General features: G+C 33.8%; 1 protein-coding gene across 4 annotated transcripts; it reads right to left on the bottom strand.

Annotated features, from left to right (window-relative positions):
- Positions 1-132: 132 nt before the first annotated feature.
- On the bottom strand, positions 133-19,071 carry LOC110095192 (NADPH:adrenodoxin oxidoreductase, mitochondrial). 4 transcript variants are annotated; one of them, XM_020820627.2, is made up of 14 exons: positions 18,902-19,071; positions 18,496-18,638; positions 14,147-14,251; positions 8,190-8,303; positions 8,022-8,075; positions 6,866-6,982; positions 6,561-6,670; positions 6,413-6,486; positions 6,166-6,227; positions 4,343-4,535; positions 4,177-4,231; positions 4,015-4,082; positions 1,203-1,348; positions 133-650 (listed from the first exon to the last, which is right to left on the bottom strand). In XM_020820627.2, the coding sequence occupies exons 2-14, from the start codon at positions 18,616-18,618 to the stop codon at positions 417-419; spliced, it is 1,455 nt and encodes a 484-aa protein (XP_020676286.1). In that variant the 5' UTR covers positions 18,619-18,638; positions 18,902-19,071; the 3' UTR covers positions 133-416. The 4 variants fall into 4 exon arrangements, with proteins under 4 accessions (XP_020676286.1, XP_020676287.1, XP_020676285.1 ...); XM_020820628.2 differs by lacking the exon at positions 18,902-19,071 and adding an exon at positions 18,857-18,878; XM_020820626.2 differs by lacking the exon at positions 18,902-19,071 and adding an exon at positions 18,766-18,840.
- Between the last annotated feature and the right edge of the window lie 432 nt (positions 19,072-19,503).

Here is a 19,503-nt window from a genome sequence, read left to right on the forward strand (position 1 = left end):
TAATGAGATAATAAGTTAAACTTGAGCTGGCCTTGATTTAACTCTAGCTCATTGAGTTAACAAATATTAATATAAATTACACTTAAACACATTAAGATTTGTATGCTTAATATATATATATATATATATATATATTACTATTACAATTTCTCATTTATTGCATCATTCTATCATAATAATACTTTTGAGTCATAATTATTTTTTCTCTTTCATAATAGATGAGCAAGCTCGTGAGCCTTGACTCAAAATTGAGTTCAAACTCAATTAAGTAATCAAGCTCAAGCTCAAGCTCAAATTTGAGATGCCTCGAGCTCAGCTCGACTCATTTACACCTCTATCTATTATACATTGGTTGCATGAAAATTCAAAACAATAATAATTGCAATAAAAAATAAAATCTCATAGGGCTTCATGTTTTACACATTTGAAGCTTTTAACAGGTCCTCCCATGTAGTTACTTTCTCTCTTGGCTTGTTCCTCTGCTGACCTACCATCTTCTCCTTAGCATCAATCTTTTCCCAGCCACTGAAAGGTACGAATTTAATATTCTTGTTCTCAAGCAGTTGAAGAAGCCCTTGCCTTCCTGGCTTTGGAGTACCAGAAGCAGCTGTAAGCAAGCCCTTCTCCACATCTTCAGAGATGCTTGCAACCTGCAATCATAGAATATAATTACTATCTACAATCAGATCAAATTTCCTCCTCTACTTCTTCAAAATTTTGCCACTTCACTCGATCATCATCTTTAGGAATGCTTCATTATGATAACATCATAATCGAAGCGAAGTTCCATATATCGATATCGACGTGAGATATCAGGCTATTGTAGGATGTTATTGGTGGCACTCTTGATGGTCCTATAGACATGAAATTATCCTGTGCGGATATGGATGTCGTCCGGAAGCGAATCAGAATAGGCCATGTTTATTGTGTACTGTGGCTAGGTACCGTTGTGTATTGGATGATGTGACATGTTATGATTCGCCACCGGATGATCCAATATCCGCATAGAATAATTTCTCCCTAGACGCTCCATTAGCGAGCAAAGAGGTTGAGTGCCGGTTATAATTTATTAAGTATCTGAGACTTCATTTGGGACAATTTTATTACTGCTTCTTAAAACAGTTTTTTGTAACAAAAAATTGCTTTAAGAAACAGTAAAAAAGTCATTCCAAATGAAACCTGAATTTGATAATCATACTTACAGTTTCCTCAGCACAGTAGAGATTAGTAGCGACAATCCCTATAGGACCTCTTTTCAACCACCCAGCAACATACAAGCCATGCTCCACAGCCTCATGCCCTCTCTGATAGCTGCTCAGAACTCTGCCCTTCAGATTTGGAACCACGCCTGTCAAAACCATTAGTAGATAAAATGATAGCCTTTTTTTTTTGAAGAAAATTATACCAATTCTTAAATCAAACTGAAGTTCTATAACCAAAATTACTCAAAAAGCTCCTCAAATCTACAGCATAAGATTTTTTTAAATAGCTTTGAGTGAATTTAATTACAAACTCATATACAAACTGATGTGAAACTAAAATGTGATAACCAAGAATTACAATTACGATATTAATAGAAGTGATGAACTTTGCTTTGCTACCAATAAACTCTTTGTTTGCTCAAGTGAAGGTTTAAGAATATGGCATTGAAAGATTAAGTAATAGCAACTGGTTACAATTTGAGATTAGTAGGACTTGTAAAATAACAACCAAGGACTAGTAGGTAATGCAAATAGAAAATGTAACAAAAACCTCAAGTTTAAAATCTAGATCATTCACTCAATCTCTTGAAAGTGGAGGCTAGCGGAAGAGAATTGCAAGCACACTTAAGGATGCCACTATCAAACAAGTGACGCCAAGGAGACTAGTCGCCAGGGAAGAAGCCGGAGTTGGAGAAGTGAGCGGTCGTCCGATAAGAGTCCACGGAGTTCTTGGTCGTTGAAGCTCGATAGTCTCAGTGAGACAATAAACGGTGTGATTGATGTAACGTTCCACGTTGCCGTCGGACTCCCAATCCGGCTTGTAGAAGGGAGAGAGGAAGATTTCGATCTCTCCTTGGGCGTTGTAAGCAAAGCCGTGATCAACTTCCGGATCGGCCATGCATGACCATGGGAGATCCTTGTCGTGTGTAGAAACGTTGAGGTGGAAGAAGGGGAAGCCGCCACTTGAGAGGAGCGGCCAAGGAGAAGAGGGAGAGGTGGGGGCTCGGGTGGGAGAAGCTAGGTAAGGGGGCGGCTTGAGCTAACGAGGATTTGGTGGAAGATTTAGAAATCTGAAATTAATTTCAGATTTAAGTGGATTTGGCGGGATAAATTTGAATTTAAATTCAAATTTGAATGGAGAGAGTTAAATTGGATGAGAGGGAATTGTAGGAGGTAATTATGGAGGTTTAATGAGAGGCTATTGATGAAATTGGGAGAGAAATTATGAGGGAGAGGGGGCCGGCCATGTAGAGAGGAGAGAGAGGGGTTTTGGGATTAATATGTGGGCCCCAAGGAAGTTAATGTAATTTAAATCAAATCTGAATTTAATTTCAGATTTGATTCAAATAATAAGAAACTTCATAATGGGACTTAACTTTCTTAGAAAGGAGTTTTGAAATTCAAAATAAATTGATTGCCAACAAGGATTCCCTCCCTAAATCACATAGAGATAATTTAGGAAAGTATTTATGACAGAAATTGAATTTCAAAATTTGTATTTGGAGAATTATGGTGGGTGGGCTGGTGGGTGGAACAAGCTGAGGGGGAGAGGGGGCGGTTTGGGGAGGCTAAGGGGGGCGGCGGGCCAGTGAAGGTGGGCTCGATTTTGTGAGGAGGGGAAGGGGACGGGGTGTAGGAGGCCGGCGATCGGGTGGGTGATGGTTAGCGGCTTGGGCGGCCTAACAAGGCCGACGGCAAGGGGAGGGGCTCGGGTTAGGGAAAATTACCAAGAAAGACCTTGTGGGGAATGAGGCCGGCGGGTGGGAAGTTTGGGGAGAGAATTCGATGCAAGGAAAAATAAAAGAAAAGAAAGATAAGAGAACCGCGAACCTTGGTATCCACCAAGATTGATGGGTATTGCAAATCACCCTCCTCGGGCTTCTCCTCTCATGAACTCAGATCAAACAAGAACAAACTTTTTTTTCATTCCATAATTCATCATTTTTTACAATGCATGAGACCTCCTTTAAATAGGCCAAGATAAGACAAAACTGAAAGACACAAATGCCCTCAGGGCTACACAAGCGACTAAATACTCACAGGGGCAAACTAGAAAAATAAAATGCGAGAATAAATAAAATACAAAATAAATCAGAAATAAAGGCTCTCGATCGTAGCCGTCGATCTGCGTCTCCGACGATGGTACACGTGGCGAACTTTGATGTCCTCATCACAAACCCATTTAAAGAAGCTTCAAAGCAAGGACTTCTATAGTAAAACCAAAGCTCCCAACAATGGGGATGGGGTGGGGAAGCCAAATTTTTTAAAAAATATCTTCCTAGGAGCAGTGGGCATCTGCGTGTATGAATTCTTAAGGTTTTGCATATGTGGTGGTTTCTGGTTTAAGATTTTGTTTTTATGGTTTGAATTCTTATATTTAGGGTTTTTTTTCTTCTTTATAACTTCTTATATTTAGGATTAAGGTTTTGCATAACAGGGTTTAGGATTTTCAATTTATGATTTTTTTATTAGCGTTTAGGTTTTTTGTTTATAGTTTATGGTTTTGGATTTACTATTTAGGGTTTAAGGTGTAATGATTAGCATTTAGGGATTAGGATTTAGGTTTTTTTTTGGATTAGGGTTTATGGTTAAAGGTTAGGTTTTAGGCTTTAGTTTTCATAATTTTGGGTTTAGTGCTTAATCTTTTAAGGTTTAGATTTTTTGTCAGGTTTTAGTTGTAGTCATTAGGGTTTAGTGTTGACAATGTGGCTTTAAGTAAGGTTATAGCTGCATAGAACACCCTTGTTAGGGAAATAAGACTTCCTATAAATAAAGAGCAAGAAGCCAATAGGCCTATGAGAGAGAAACCCACCTTTATGATTATCAAAAGGCAACCCATCAATTGGTAAAGACTTGTAACCTATACTTTTCAATACAAGTCTGCAAACACAAATAGAAATTAACTAGCTTTGATGATATATTAGTGAAACTAATGGTTCTATGGATGACTAGTTGGACAAGAAGGCCTTTGTACCCGCAGGTGATATCTTCAAATTCCCCTCTACCAACTGCTAATCGTTTGCCAGTCTCTGTAAAATCAACAATAAAGTATTAGTTAAGGGAGATAGCCCTTTATTAAAAAAAATCAGATAGAAAACATTTGCAGGTGTGGGGAAGGAGAGAGGAATTAGAAGCCTTGCCTTCTAAAAATGTTTTCTCAAGGTGCACAGCACCAACAGTGCAGCCATTCTCTGAAGGCAAGAATCTATCAGGCTTTCTGAAGAACACAAAGTGGAGTTCCCTTTGCTCTGCAGGAGGACAGTGTGGAGAAGAAGCTGCTTTAGAGAGTAACTCATAAACTCGTTTCTGTATACGCTGCTTCTTCAATTCTTCCTATAATTAGCAAATCAAAGTTACAATTCTCAAGTTTAGTGTACAGAGGAATAGACTTAGCAATCCCAAGAGAAAGACAAATAAATTCATAGAATGAATATATAAATTAGTTCAAAAATACTTATGGAAGACTACGGCTTCGTTCGGGACGGCTTTCTTCCTGCTTCTTCAAGCAGCTTTTTAGTATAAAAATTATAACTTTTGTACTAAAAAGCTGCTTTAAGAAGTAGTAAGAAAGCCATCCCAAACGAAACCTACATTAATTTGAGAAAAAAGACTGTGAAGCTACAATGAGGGACAGCAAACTTAATACTTGATAGGGAACTCAAAATTATTAGAGAAACATTTATCCTAGATAGTGGGTGAGGTAAGGAGAAATCTTACCATAATTTCTAGCCAAGCACACTTTCGTGAGAAAACCATAAATAGCAAGCGGGTAAAACAATAACATCAAGCCTTTATCTCACTGTGGGGTCGCCTACTTGAATCATTTTACTCCATTGTGTACTGTTAAGAGTCAAATTCTCACTTAAATTTAATAAAGAAAGATCATTTCTAATATTTTCTAACCAAGCTTTTTAGGTCTATGTCTACCTTTCTTAACATAAGCTAAATCTACTACGTCTACTCTCCTAAGTAGGTCATTGGAAGGCCGCCGTTTTATGTGACCAAACCATCTAAGGTTACTCTTTCTAATCTTATCTTCCACTAGAACTACTCCAACCATACAATACAGTTAACTAGAGTAAAGATGCACATGATCAATAAATAAACTAGCTGAGAAGAAAATACAACAATGATGTCAAACTCTCTGTAAGTTGCAGGCCTAAACCCTTGTAAAATACAGCTCCACAGAGTTAAGGTAGCTATAGATAAATGCTGTTGCTTTTCAAGAGATTGTTACATAAAATGTTTTGTTTGGTATCAGTTAATTTGAAGGTTCTTAGTCGCAAAATCACAAGCAAGTTCTCCTAAATCAAAAAATTCAAGTATATATATGAATTGCAAATAATTTTATGCATCTTACGCAATAAAAAATGATCTGTAAATATGAATCGATAGTGTCTTGAATTATATTTGAATGCTATAAAATCAGAATCTTAGGAAAATGTAGTCTTTTTGGATATTACAAAACACACAAAGAAGTTATATAGAGAAAGAACTAAATATAATATTAGCTTTTTTGAGTGCCGAGTCGAGCTCGACTCATTTACACACCTACCCACAGAATATTAAAACTTGGGTTATTGAAATAAGAGACACCAAATTACAAATACGTATAAAAAATGAGACCAATGCAAATTAGCCTAATTAATTTTTAGGCGGCAAAGAACTTCATTATGTTGAATGATAGTGCCAGTTTAGCATGTTCCCAAAAGTAAAGTAAATAGATGTAATTGTCCATTAAAATTTGAAATCCATCTAGCAAATTGAATTAATAATTTAAAAGGTTGGAAACTAGCTAGCATATCTCAATAATATGATTTTTAGTAAAATTGGAAGAACTAGAATACGAGACTGTTGGAGAGATCAAATCAGCAGAAATGGCTCACATATTTGGATGACATTACAGAGGTATATGAGTAAATTCATAGTTGTAACTTTTGGTCTAAAGCATAATAGTATATACCTCATCAGAAGGTGATATATCTAGGTCAACTTGCTGAATCTTGATGTGTAGGTTCTTCATACCTGAAAGTATTTCTGAAGCTTTAGAGCATGTTTAAGACTAACCAGGGAAGAAGCAGCTCCCATGAAATCCCATCACCATAGTGTATTATGGAAGATTAGATTATGTTGATTTAGCACCATCTTCTTCAAATGGGAGAACTGGATAATGCGTTCCATACAAAAAAAGTTCAGATTTTGATTTATACCAAGAATTTCTCGCAATTCCTTCGCCGTGCAAGCCGCTTGTGCAGGACCACGCCTTGCTACCAAGTAAACCTTTCTAATGCAAAGTATACTTAAGTATAGTTTCAACATGTAGCCATTCCATCTTGTGAGGATGGAGAAATGACATACCTTATGGTGCTGTCCTGAAGAGAAGCTAAGGCATGATCTGAAATATCTGTTTTTGCTAATTCGCTAACCGGTCTCAAAAGTATACGAGCAACATCAAGTGCAACATTTCCCTAGAAGGATATATGATGTATTAGAACGGTTGTGCTCATAGCTAACTTCAAAATAAAAATAAGAAATTTATTCCATAAGAGAATAGGAAGATTTTACATTCAAGCAAAGCTAATTTTGGTGTTTGAGAATGGAGATATATTTCAAATTACCAAATTAATAATTTATCAACCGTTAAAAAGATTGCAGAAACATACCAGACCAAGGATAACAGCTGTATCAGTGCTCTTCAAATCCGGTGCCATGTTGAAACAGTCGGGATGTCCATTATACCACCAAACAAACTCTCTGGCTGAGTATATGCCATTCAAATCCTAGAAAAATAGTGAAGGCAGCCACCTTTTGAGACAAGATTTCACAAGCAACAAAACAAACAAACATTGCACAAGCCAATTTTCCCAACCTCTCCAGCGACACCCAGCAAATGCTCATGATGACCCTTTCTTGACTAGTTGGCCTTGGCTTTCTAATTCCTCATTTTTCATTCATTCATATTGAGCGTTTCTTGGGTTGATAAACCTATTTATTGTAAAGTATTTTGAATTTTTTTTATTCATGTTCCCTTAGATCTTTAATCTTCTTTCTAATCTTCTAACAATAATATTATCGATGCATTTTAAGAAAAAGATCAAAATAGTTCATAGATTTTTTATAAATGACCAAACTGATCCCCAACTTTATTAAAGGACTATTTTAGTCCCTAAAATCTTTAAAAATGAATTAAAATAGTTCTATGGTAGGCCTACTTTATTTTCTCTTTAAGGAGTTGAGCGATCAAAATGATCATTTAACATAGTTGAGAACAATTTTGGTCTTTCATAAAGAGTCAAGGGACCATTTTGGTCCTTTTCTTGATGCATTTTCTAAACTTCGTTGTACAATGTACATGCCCAAATCAATGAAGTCAAATTTCAATTCTCTTATGTTCAATAGATGTAATTCTAACCGCTCATCTAATATAATCATTCATTAATTTATCATGCAAATTTGAGTTATACCTATCAACTCATACAATAAAAAACAAGTTACAATGAAAGAAGCAACATCAATGATAATTATTAAGCTTAATTTTAGCTTGTCAATGTGGTTCCAATCCTCAAAATAAGCTATGATGGCTTCAAGCACAGCATATATATATAAGGAGACAAATCAATGCTTTCATAACTTACAGTAATTCTTCCCGTGAGTACTGTCACTTGTCTAGTTTTATCAAAAAATAAGATTAAGCAGAATCCAGAATCTAACTAATTCTAAAGTTTAAAATAGCAAGCAGGCCAAGAGAGATGAGATCTACTCTTCGGATAACAACTAGGAATGTGATGAAATGACATATCTAAACTAGAATTGACGTACCTCTCCAGGAATTCCAAGAGATCTGTCACTTTCAGCGCCATAGGAAAGAACAACCTGTTTGAAAGCAGATAGCAGTCTAATAAATGGTCAAATACTGCAAGCCAACAAGTTATAACCAGAACTATTGTCAACCATAATCTATTGTCATACACAAGTTGGAATGCTTACTATATCATAATTCTCTCTGAGCTCTGACAAAGAAATGACACTTCCAAGAGCAATGTTACCAAAGAAGGAGCATCTCTCACTTTTAGCAACCCGAGAGAATTGATTGGCCACGATCTGTTTTCAAATTTCTGGTATCATTTGGTTGTAACAAGTACGTAGTAGCAATTTATACAGTATATATATATATATATATATGAAATAACAATAAAAAACAAGCGAGGTAAACTTGGCATATAAATCACATTATATAAGGATTGTGTGCTAGAAAATTTTGTAGCAGGAGAGTCAAAATTAAATCCTCTTAGTATTATATAAAATTCCAACCCACACAGATATATTGATGAGACCCAAGATTTTTAACATAGAATACTCAAGAAAGCAAAATAAAACACGGAGCCTGACTCATTTGTAAAAATCCGTTATATAAATGGGAGTTACAAAAAAGCTTTTCCTTGTGAGGCAAAAGGGGTTATAGAATTTAAATATCCTTAAATGAATTACAAAAATACAAAAACAGGATTATATTTTCACAATAAACTAGAAAAGATGACAACGAACATCGTTGGTGGTCGTTAGCGATAATAGCTCAAAAATACCAAAGAGCTTTTTAGTTTACTCAGCTCTTCAACCTCTCCTTTAGTAGAGAATGACGCCCTATTTATAGGCTTTGTAAGAAGTGTATTTTGATAAATTTGGTTAGAATCCAAAGCTTTCCATCGTACGATTCATATTGATCATTTCGATCTTAGATCGTTTATTAAACATTTGAAGGCCTTAATGATGTCAGAATCAGTTAAGCCTAGGCTCTATAGATTCGTCTCGTCAAGCCTCTCGATTTTACTATAAGTATGTTAGAATTGGAAATCATTTGATCATTCATTTTATGTACAAAAATATTCAAATACACTATATATGTTTGATTTGAGCTCATTGGGAGTCGAATTGAGTCACTTGTGGTGTTGATGGGTTTGCCTTGTCAATATACTCGATTCAACTATAGGCTTTTTGAAATTGGTGTTCAAACGATCACAAATTTAATTCCATAAGCTTTCAGTTCAAATATTACCTTGAGATTCGTGTTGATCATGCTAATTTTTTTGGATAAGTATCAAGGCTAATATTAACTTAAATGCACCCCTCAAACTAGCTTTTATGCACACACAAACAAAATAGCAAGTTATTACATTGTTGTCGTATCATATCCCAAATCAAATGAAACAAGACATCGACTTCGAAGGGAGATAGATATCGAACAAAACTGGGTTTTGACAAGCTTTTTCCATTATTCCTACTTTAAGAACACATAATCTAGCTACCTACAACAACAACAACATCAAGCCTTTATCCCACTACGTGGGGTCGGCTACATAAATCCTTTTTCTCCATTGTATCCGATTAAGAGTCAAATTCTCATTTAGATCTAATAAAGAAATGTCATTTCTAATATTTTCTAATCAAATCTTTTTAGGTCTACCTCCATATTTCTTAACATAAGTTAAATCTAATACATCTACTCTGCTAACCGGGTCATTAGAAGGCCGTCGTTTTATGTGACCAAATCATCTAAGACAACTAATGAAAATAAAAACATAGTCAATAAACCAAAGACATGTCAAGACTGAAATGAATTAATCAGTGCAGTAGAAAGACAAAGCATGCTTAGGTAAAATATAACCTCAAATTGCCAAAGCGAAGGGCACAAATAAACTTTACAATTCAACGAAACAATATTTTCATTTTAAAATTCTAAAATGGTTCAATCTTCTAGTTTATAAAACAACTACAATTGTTAAATAATAATGTCCATTCCTTGAATAGAAAGTGTAAGCAATGTTCTTACGCAAACTTAACTTGAAGAACTTCTTTCACCATCAAATTCATATAAATGAAATCAATCGCATCTCTAGCATCTTTCTTCTTTAGCTCAAGCAGAAGTGCCAGCATGCCCTCCGCTCCCATGTAGACTACATGCCCCCTGCCTCGGCAACACCAGTGTGCAGGGTGATCCCATTGTGCGTGGCACTCTATCACATGTGTTGTTGGGTCCGCATCCCGCAAGCTTGTCTACGGATCTTCCACTCATGTTTAGGTTTTCTAATTGATGTGCAGAGCACACATGTGCTTGTGCCGCATTAGGGCGATTGGCTCAGTGGCTCTTGATGTCTGTTGTCCTGTCAATTTTTAACTTAATGATAGTTGCTCACCACTCGAGACAATTTTCAAATTGTTCACATCCTGATCTCTATTGGTAGCACTATTCAGCATTGCCTCTACCCATCACCTCAATAATATCCCTCACTAAAGGTTCCTAGGTTCATATGGTTTCCAAATTTGGTCATTGCGTCGAAAATTACTCAAGTGGCTCTAATCATCTTGAAGGATCTTCCTAATGCTCGTACTTCTCTTTATTTGCAAATATTGTGGGTGAGTTGCATATTTGGAAGTGCTTCCCTCTCTTTCCACCTATTTCTTTAATATTTTCATCAAGACTTAATTCCACCTATACAAAAACAAGCTTCTATATTTCAAGGCAAACATAAGCCCATTTTTTTCTAATGAGAAGATCGAGATTGTTAGACCACTTCCTTTTTCTATAGTAGACAAACTCTCCTTGGCTCGCCCAAACCAAGATATTATTCGCAAATTCAAGTCATATTTACACTGAGTTGGCAAATATTCAATTGAAGTTATTATTCATCACCATATCATTATAAAACTAATGATTTTGAAAATCAAACTGAACCAGCAATTTGAACATGAATAGGTCATATGGTCAGTTTAATTCATTATAGAAATCAATCTTGATCAAACCAGTATGAATCAATCATAATCGTTAGTTCAACCGGCAAATCATTGAACTGGCCCTAAATTTCTTAGAACTTGTCGAGGACCATTTTGGTCTTTCAATATAATCGGGACCAGTCCTTCATAAAGAATCAATTGATCATTTTTGTCATTTTTTCATTTATATAGTGATCATTTACCAACAAAACATACCCACATGATCCTATCACTCCATGTAAGCTCCTAACTATACAAATTATATAAATAAGACTAAAACAAAGTTTTCAAGTGATGTAGGACTAAATAACTTAGTTGAAGTTTTTAATTTCACAAAAAATACTTCTTATATTTTTAAACATATTTTTTTAATAATCTGAATAGTGTTTTATTTTTTGGTTAATAATATTTAATTATTATATATTTAATTATTTTTAATTATAAACTATTAAAAAATATTTTTATCTATTTATTGATTATAAATGAACTAATATAAATGATCTATAAATGAGTTTATAATGTGGATTTAATATATAATTTATAGTTGAAAATTTTATCTAAATATATAACATAAATCAGTAATAATTTATCTTAAATTGATAACTTTATATGTGAACTAAATTTATTTTCTAATCATTTATTTTTTATTTAATTTTTTTTAATATTTTTATGTCATCCAGTTCAACTTCCGGTTAAAATCCAATTGAACTATTGCATCTTAAACCTCTCATTTTTCTGATTCGATGCCCGATCCGATTTTTACAACCTTGATATTCACATGCACTTCGCTATTAGAGTAGAAACTCTAAAGCTTTTTGAACACTCATTACTTGCTAAATACCACCAAGACATTAAGCAAAATTTTCCAATGGTCAAAACCTCTGTCCACAACATGAAAACCCTTGGCAACTGAATGCATGACATGGAAAAAGATAGCCACTACTAATAATGAACTAATAGTGAACGTGAAGAAATAATCAAGACTAGAAAGAAGGGATAACCAACTAAGAATACATGTAGCTCTCCAATGAAACCAAGGGGAGAGTTCAGCATCTCAAACTTTAATTCAAAATGAAATTAATGAATGTAAAAAAAAAATCAATAGGTTCCAAGAATATATAATAATTGTTAAATATGGCTACATTATTAGCTACATGAGTCATTGAGAATTATACACTAGCGCTACATCTGCAAAGACGGTAAAACGGAGATACTCACAATGGAAAGGTCAGCACCCTAGCTCAGCTTGAGCTACTTTGGGCATGATCCCTAAGTATGACATGCTATATTGTGGTCTTTAGTGTATTACCATCAAATTCATTATGTTTAGTACATTTCTACGTATAGAATACATGATGTTTACTTTATTCTCCTATTTAGAGCATGAAAACTATACAATTATTTTAGAGGAATGCCATGATGATAATTCCATATGTCTACTATCTATATAGGGAACAGTATAAACTTGTCTTCTTCAAAAAAATTAATAAGGAATGCTTCACTCTCCCTCTCTCTGCTTGAGAAAAGAACGCAAGAAAATGCAAACCAAGCAAACAAACTCTCTTCACCTACTCAAGAGAGCTTTACATGTTCTTTCTTCTCAACAAGGCATTAAAGAACAACAAAAGGGTAAGGATATCCTGATATAATTTGCATTATGATAGGTTCAAGATCCTTTAAATTTGCATTAATATTACAGCTTATAATGATATCATGAATAGCATTAATCTCAGTGCAAATTCAAAGGCTCTCACGCCCATCCTAAAGAAAATTATGTTAGAGTATCCTTATGCAATTTTTTCCTTAAAGAATGTTCCCTTTCTCAACCAAGTATTTAAGTCAAATTAAACTCCAAATTATTCTATCTGATCGCCTCCAAAAATCCTAAATTGCTTTCCTAGCTTTCAACATACTAGAGTCTAGAGCTGCCCTCTCTATCCTATCCAGGGCTCACTTATTAAGCATTGAAACTATTATTCCCCACCAAATACCAGCAGACGCAACCTCTCTGTAACATAGTCAAGTGCACATTTGATAATGGTTGATGCTCTTCAACTAATTTTTATCACAATGGGTAAATGGATATGAGAGTGATTTTTAGAATTTAACTTTTTCATCCCTGATGAAAAAGGTTGGAAATTCCTCACTACTAAAATACAAAGGCCATAAGAAAAAAAATTCTTCCAACCTTTCACAAACTTCATAATTTCAAGTAGGGGTGTCAATAAATGACCCGACCTGCCAACCTGATTTTGATATTTTTTCTTAATTTCTTTTATTTATAGGTATAATCTTCTTATTTTTTATTTATTAACCTAAAATCTATGATCAATAAGCTAATAATTTTTTTTTCAATTTTAACGGGTTATGAGGTGTAGGGTTCAAGTTACTAGCGGGTTAGGTTTGAGTTAACCAAATTCGAGTTAGGTCAATTTGTGGTCGGACCCGAACCCGTCCCGTTGACCAGTTTTGACAACTCTAATTTCAAGTGGTGAAGATTTTCAAATCAATCAAATTCATCTAAATCTTTAATGCAATTTATTTAAAAGCTTGAACATCATAAATATTATCTTCAACGACAATAACTTCATCCTAATTATTTAGAGTTGGACTTATGATTCTTTCTTTAACAGTCATCAATGTGATCATGCTACCTTGTTTAAACCTATAGATAGCGGATGAAATCATGGAAACCACATAATGTGGAAAAAAAAAGGAACATCACATTAGACATCCACATCCTTATCTTAAGGAGGTTTTCAAATTGTTTATACAACTATTTACTTTTGTTTATACGAACTATTTGGTTAGTTGACATATATTATATTTAGTTATACTACTGCAAATATCAGCTATTTGGCTCGGTGGTATTTTTAAATAATAAATTTATAAATAACATTTAACTCTTATTTTAATAAAATCTAGATGTTAAATCAGTTTTGCTACATGCTTGCATCTATATGTTAGTTTATCATATGATTAAAATTAACGGCAATAAAAAGAAATATTATAGCACTACTGATCATCCTAGATAATATTATATTATTTAAGATAACATTGAATCAAATGCACTGTATTTAATAAATAACACTCTACCACTAATAAAATTATTCTTAAGACAACACTAATATCCGGATAACGGAACCCCCAAGGGGAACTTTAAAAGGAAGGTTGACCTTTGTTTCCGGATGATCCGGTGCAACCCCATATCTGACAAGTCCAAATGGCGTAGGCAATCGGTCAATAATATCAACCTCCACTGTTTGATGAGCCTTCAACATCTGTGAACATTACGTTGAATAAAAAAATAATAAGGTAAGAGATCTTAATAAAAGGATCATAAATATAAAACCAATATTATTTTGGTCAAATTGCATTATAATTATAAACTTAGTCAACAAATCACCATGAATTAATCAAGTCACCTAAAAGAGTTATTTGACAAGTTGCCTCTAAACTCAGCAAATAAACTTGACATTTATTATAAATAAAAATCATCAAAGTAGAGTTCTGCTCATCAATGAATTCCTAAATTGTAGTCATTAAGACTATTAATCTAAATTATAATGAACTCATTAAATAAACTCAAACAAGCATACAAAGGTTAATCAACAACTCAAACTAAGTTTTCATAGATTTCATAATAAGCCTCATTCACTATCAAAACCTCATTCACTAGCTAATCAACAACTCAAACTAAGTTTTAAATAAACATTTGTTAAGCCTTACTATGTAATTTTATATGTATTACTTAAATATAACATTTCCTATCACATTGAACATTGACCCAAGCCTATAAATAGGAGATCAGAGGATGAGTCAGAGACACTAAATCACATTTTGAAATGAGTAATTAATTTCTAATAGCAATCTAGTAAAATCATATATCTTCTCTCTCCAAGCTCAATTTCTTTCTTATATCTTCTCATGGGATTAATCCATACTTGTTAGTAAGGTTTTGATATCACTCACAAATAAATTTGGATCCAATGTCCTTTTAGGAGCAATGAGTGTGGACAATTGCACAAACAAGAGGTCAAACTATGGAACCTTTTGAGGACAAGGAAAGGTCTTCTCTGGTGGAGAACCAAAACTTTGTTATCACTTGATAGTTGAGTCAGATGCAAGTGCATCTGACTTGAATGATCCAAGGAATCCTTAAACAAGTTCTAAGAGCAACTCCTCATGTTTAAACTCCTGAAGGAACTTGGTTCCTTAATTCATAGATCAAAACCAGCATCTGACTTGAATGATCCAAGGAATCCTTAAACAAGTTCTAAGAGCAACTCCTCATGTTTAAACTCCTGAAGGAACTTGGTTCCTTAATTCATAGATCAAAACCAAGTTTTAGAACACTCACCTCAACTTCATCAATTAATAAAATGTACCTCCCTGAGGAGACTACTACTGAAACATCTTTCCCTCATCATATCAAAAAATCCCAGCCTAAAGCATCTAATGCATTTTCATTTCAAATAGCAGAAGTCAGCCTTCACCTGAGTTCAAAATGCTAACTCTCGAAGATTCTTTAAGAAAAATGGATCTAGCAAATCATGTTGTACACGATTTCTTGTCTTACTATTTAAGTCAACAATTTTCTCTTATTACTATTTACGATACTGTGAATTATCAAATATTATTCACAAAATTTAGGCAAGCATCACCATGCTAATTCTCAAGACTTTCACTTAGAACAAATTGTTTTTTTCTGGAATTCAAGGGAATTTTTGTCACACAATTTGTTAGCACATATAAATAATTTAAAAGCTTACAAACTCTCTTTAATATGAGGCAAGAATCTAAGTGAATCTCTCCAACACCTTATTATTTGTTTTCAATAGAAGATGTTCAACGAAGACTTCAAATCTATAGTCATCTAGGCTACACTCACTCAAGCTCTCCAAAAAGGTTCTTTCAAATATGCACCAAAGTTACAACAACAAAAAACTTTGGCAGTGTTATTAGGCAGTGTTATTAGAACATGTCAATAGCCAAATTGATGCAAAAAAGCACAATAATGTGAAGACTTCTACTTCAAGCACTTGATATCCTTAAGTCACATGAAATTTACCACAATGCCATTTAAGCCAAATAGATTTCATAAAGCTTTCTCTCGATGGATAAAAGAACTCACAACAACAATCAACGTCTAAATGAACAGAGAAGCCCTCCATCTTATTGACCTCTAGTTAAAGAAAAGTCATTGATCATAAATAAGTGTCATACTTTCATTCTTTGCGAGTATCCAATGCATAGTTGGTAAATGTTATAACTAGGAATAGTTTCAACAGCCTCCTCCACTGTCTACATAACCTCATACATGGGACCCATCAAAATATAGTTTTTTTCACAAAGAGCGCAACCATGATATATAAGACTATAGAAATCTTCAAAATCTTGTTAAAGAACTCATCAAAGTTAGAAAGTCCAAGAATTTGTTCTAGCAAAACATAGATGCCATTATGGAGATGCAACTATTAAAGAGTCAACAAATGAAACAGCTCTAGCATAAGTAAGACTAATAGTTAAAACCATCCATTGAAAATTTACTGTCAAATTAAATCAAAGAGGGAAAAATTTTAAAAAACTTCGTGGCTTTTTCTTTCTTGAAATTGAATAAAAGCAAAAACTTCACATTTTGCTTTTCTTATCTTTACATAAAAAATGTTTATAATTTTTTGTTAGAATTTTTAATTTGACACTTGAATGCAAACCATTTTTGAAACATTTAAACATAATCAAGAAAATCATCCTGCAATGACTTGGGTAACTCATCACGTATGAAGTTGACAAATTTTCAAATATAGTTCAACATTTTTTTCATAGGAACTATCAAGATATTCAATCATGGAATCAACATTCATTTATTTAGTTTGAATTCAACCAAACTTTTGAATTGAATCTCGAAATGCTGACAAACTTAGATTAAAAATCATTAAAAAAACTGCCTTAAATCTCGGATGCATACCTTACTAGTTAAGCAAGAGATAAACTAACTTAAGCTAGGGACCATTGTGGTATCAATTTAAGGTCAATATTACAAATTGTGAGAATAATTCCTATAGGAGAGCAACGGCCCCCAAGTTGGTGGATGATTTGCCCTTAACAAAGTTGCTATAACACTTGTTTCACAAGTTACATTCAAGAAATAAGCAAACTATGATGAATCAAGTAAAACAATATCATAGTAAAAATTATAACTTTTCAATAGGTAACATAAATTCTCAAAAATATTAACTTTGCTACTTGAAAACTTCGTTAATCAACTAATCAAATACTCGACAATTGGGTTATTATTACATATTTGGCAACTGCTTTCAAAGAACCAACATTGGCATTCTAGATTTCTCTCCAAATTGCTTAGACCAAGTATCAAGCCAAAATCCCAAGTATCTTAGGATGAAAAGTTAAACTCTAAAACTTGATCTCCACCTTTATAACAAGATCCATATTACGAGTGATAAAGTCCTTTCCAACAAAAACTCTAAAGATGGATGCACCAACAAAGAGAAAAAATTGTAGCATAAGGTGAGACTAACCCTAGATGTTAACTAATCTAAAAAAAAAATAATAATAATAGGAAAAAGCCAAATAAGACTTGGCAACAATATTTCGAAACAAAAGGTTAAATATACTCCCATATTTATGATACTTTTCTAATAATAAAATATCGCATTTACTTTGTATATTCAAAGATATTTTATATAACATCTATTTGGTGAAATCTTGGATATTAATAAGTGCTTTAGCAAGTTTCTACTCAAAATTTGACTCAAAATTGCTTAGTATTAACTCCAAAATTTTGCTTATTAAAACTCGCTTCATTTCTGCTCAATACCAATACCAACTACTTGGTTCATTGTCATTCAAACCATGCTTGCATTTTTCACAAAAGGAAGAGAAAACAAGATTAAAAAAAAATTCAAAAGTTCATTTCATTGCCGCCCAAAATGACTTCAACCAAAAAGACAAAATACATCCTTCTAGAATTGCTCTTAGAAGAACCCTAGCCCTCACTCTCAGGAAACTCTAAACCAAGATCTTCAAAAGCTTTATTGTTTAGTTGTTTTAGTGCATTGAAATTTAAGGATCTATATCATGTCATACATGGTTGATCCCACCATGGTTGCTCACACAATCTAAGTAAAAAGGTATGCCTTCTTAGTACTTGGCCACGATCTCAACTATGTACTCTTTGAATTCAATAAACTCGTTAATGATGGCATCTTTGCAAGGTTGAAAAAGTCGATTCAACCTTACATTCATTTGATTTCTTCAAAGCTTCCTCCAACTCTACAATTTCTACTTGTGAAAGAAGAAGCGTGCAAGCTACCCAAAGATGACTCCAAGGTATTAATTATGCTCTTAAACTTGGCATCCTTCTGCATACATGAAGCTCTCAAAGTCGTTAAAGCTTCTTCACATGCCTACTTATAACCTTCCTATTTGAGATTTACCTTCTTATAAGTCGCAGCAATTCGAAATCAAGTTAGCATGAAAGCTAGGTTTAGGGATTTTCATGTACCTTTTCAGCCGTGTAAAATCCAGCAGGGCCGCTACCAACTATACAGACACTGATACGATTCGATCCAAGAGAACAAAATCCTCTCGAGAGAAGTCTCGCCCCATGGAGAAACAATCTGCCCATCTTCCAACCACCGCCTTCGACTGAAATAATTATCAAGGAACGAGCAAGTGAGCAAGAAAACGAAGCGAACGCTAAAAGAGAAGATATACAACAATGCTAAAAAAAATCTAAACTTTCTCCCAAAAAAGTTAAGGGCCGTTTGGATACAAGACATATCCAGGATATGAGCAGGATTTATGCTAAATCCTCCCAAATAGGATTTCAGAACGAAATAAATACGGGAGTTTAGCGGATTTACGGGATTTGGCCGAAGAAGCGCGCAGAAGGTGCGACAGACGGTTACCTTCACAATAGCTCCCTCGTTACTTCCGATCCAACAGGCAGAAAGTCGTCGAACTTTCGTGAAGGAGGCGCAAAAGCTTTTAGCAAAACAGCGAGCTAACTCCCCGTCGCCGACGCCGAAGGAGGCGACCAGCGATGGAACGGAGAACATGCAACGCAAACCCAAGCCAGGCCTGAGGCGCACTTAAATAATTAATAGTATAATTAGTTATTAATAGTAAAAGAGTAATTAAAATTTTATTAAAAATGTAGCTCATGTTGATTTATTGTATTAAGAAATTTTAGAATTCAAAATTTATACATGTGATTTGTGTAAATTTAATTTATTTGATTCAAAAGTCAAAAAAAAAAAAAAGATATTTAAATAATTAATTAGATAATTTGAAGTATGAATAATAATTAAATAATAGTTATATTAAATAATATTTAAATAATTAAGTAGATAATTATATGCTTAAAAAATCGAGCCATCTTCTTGCTATGGATGATGTAGATAATTATATGCAAAATTAAAAAATATAATTATCCATTATTAATCCAATTTGCTTGTAAACTCATAAATCTTATATGTTTGAATGCTTCTATTTTAGCTTATCTTCATGA

This window comes from Dendrobium catenatum, unplaced genomic scaffold, assembly GCF_001605985.2.
Source record: "Dendrobium catenatum unplaced genomic scaffold, ASM160598v2 fragScaff_scaffold_1063, whole genome shotgun sequence".
NCBI lineage: Eukaryota > Viridiplantae > Streptophyta > Magnoliopsida > Asparagales > Orchidaceae > Dendrobium > Dendrobium catenatum.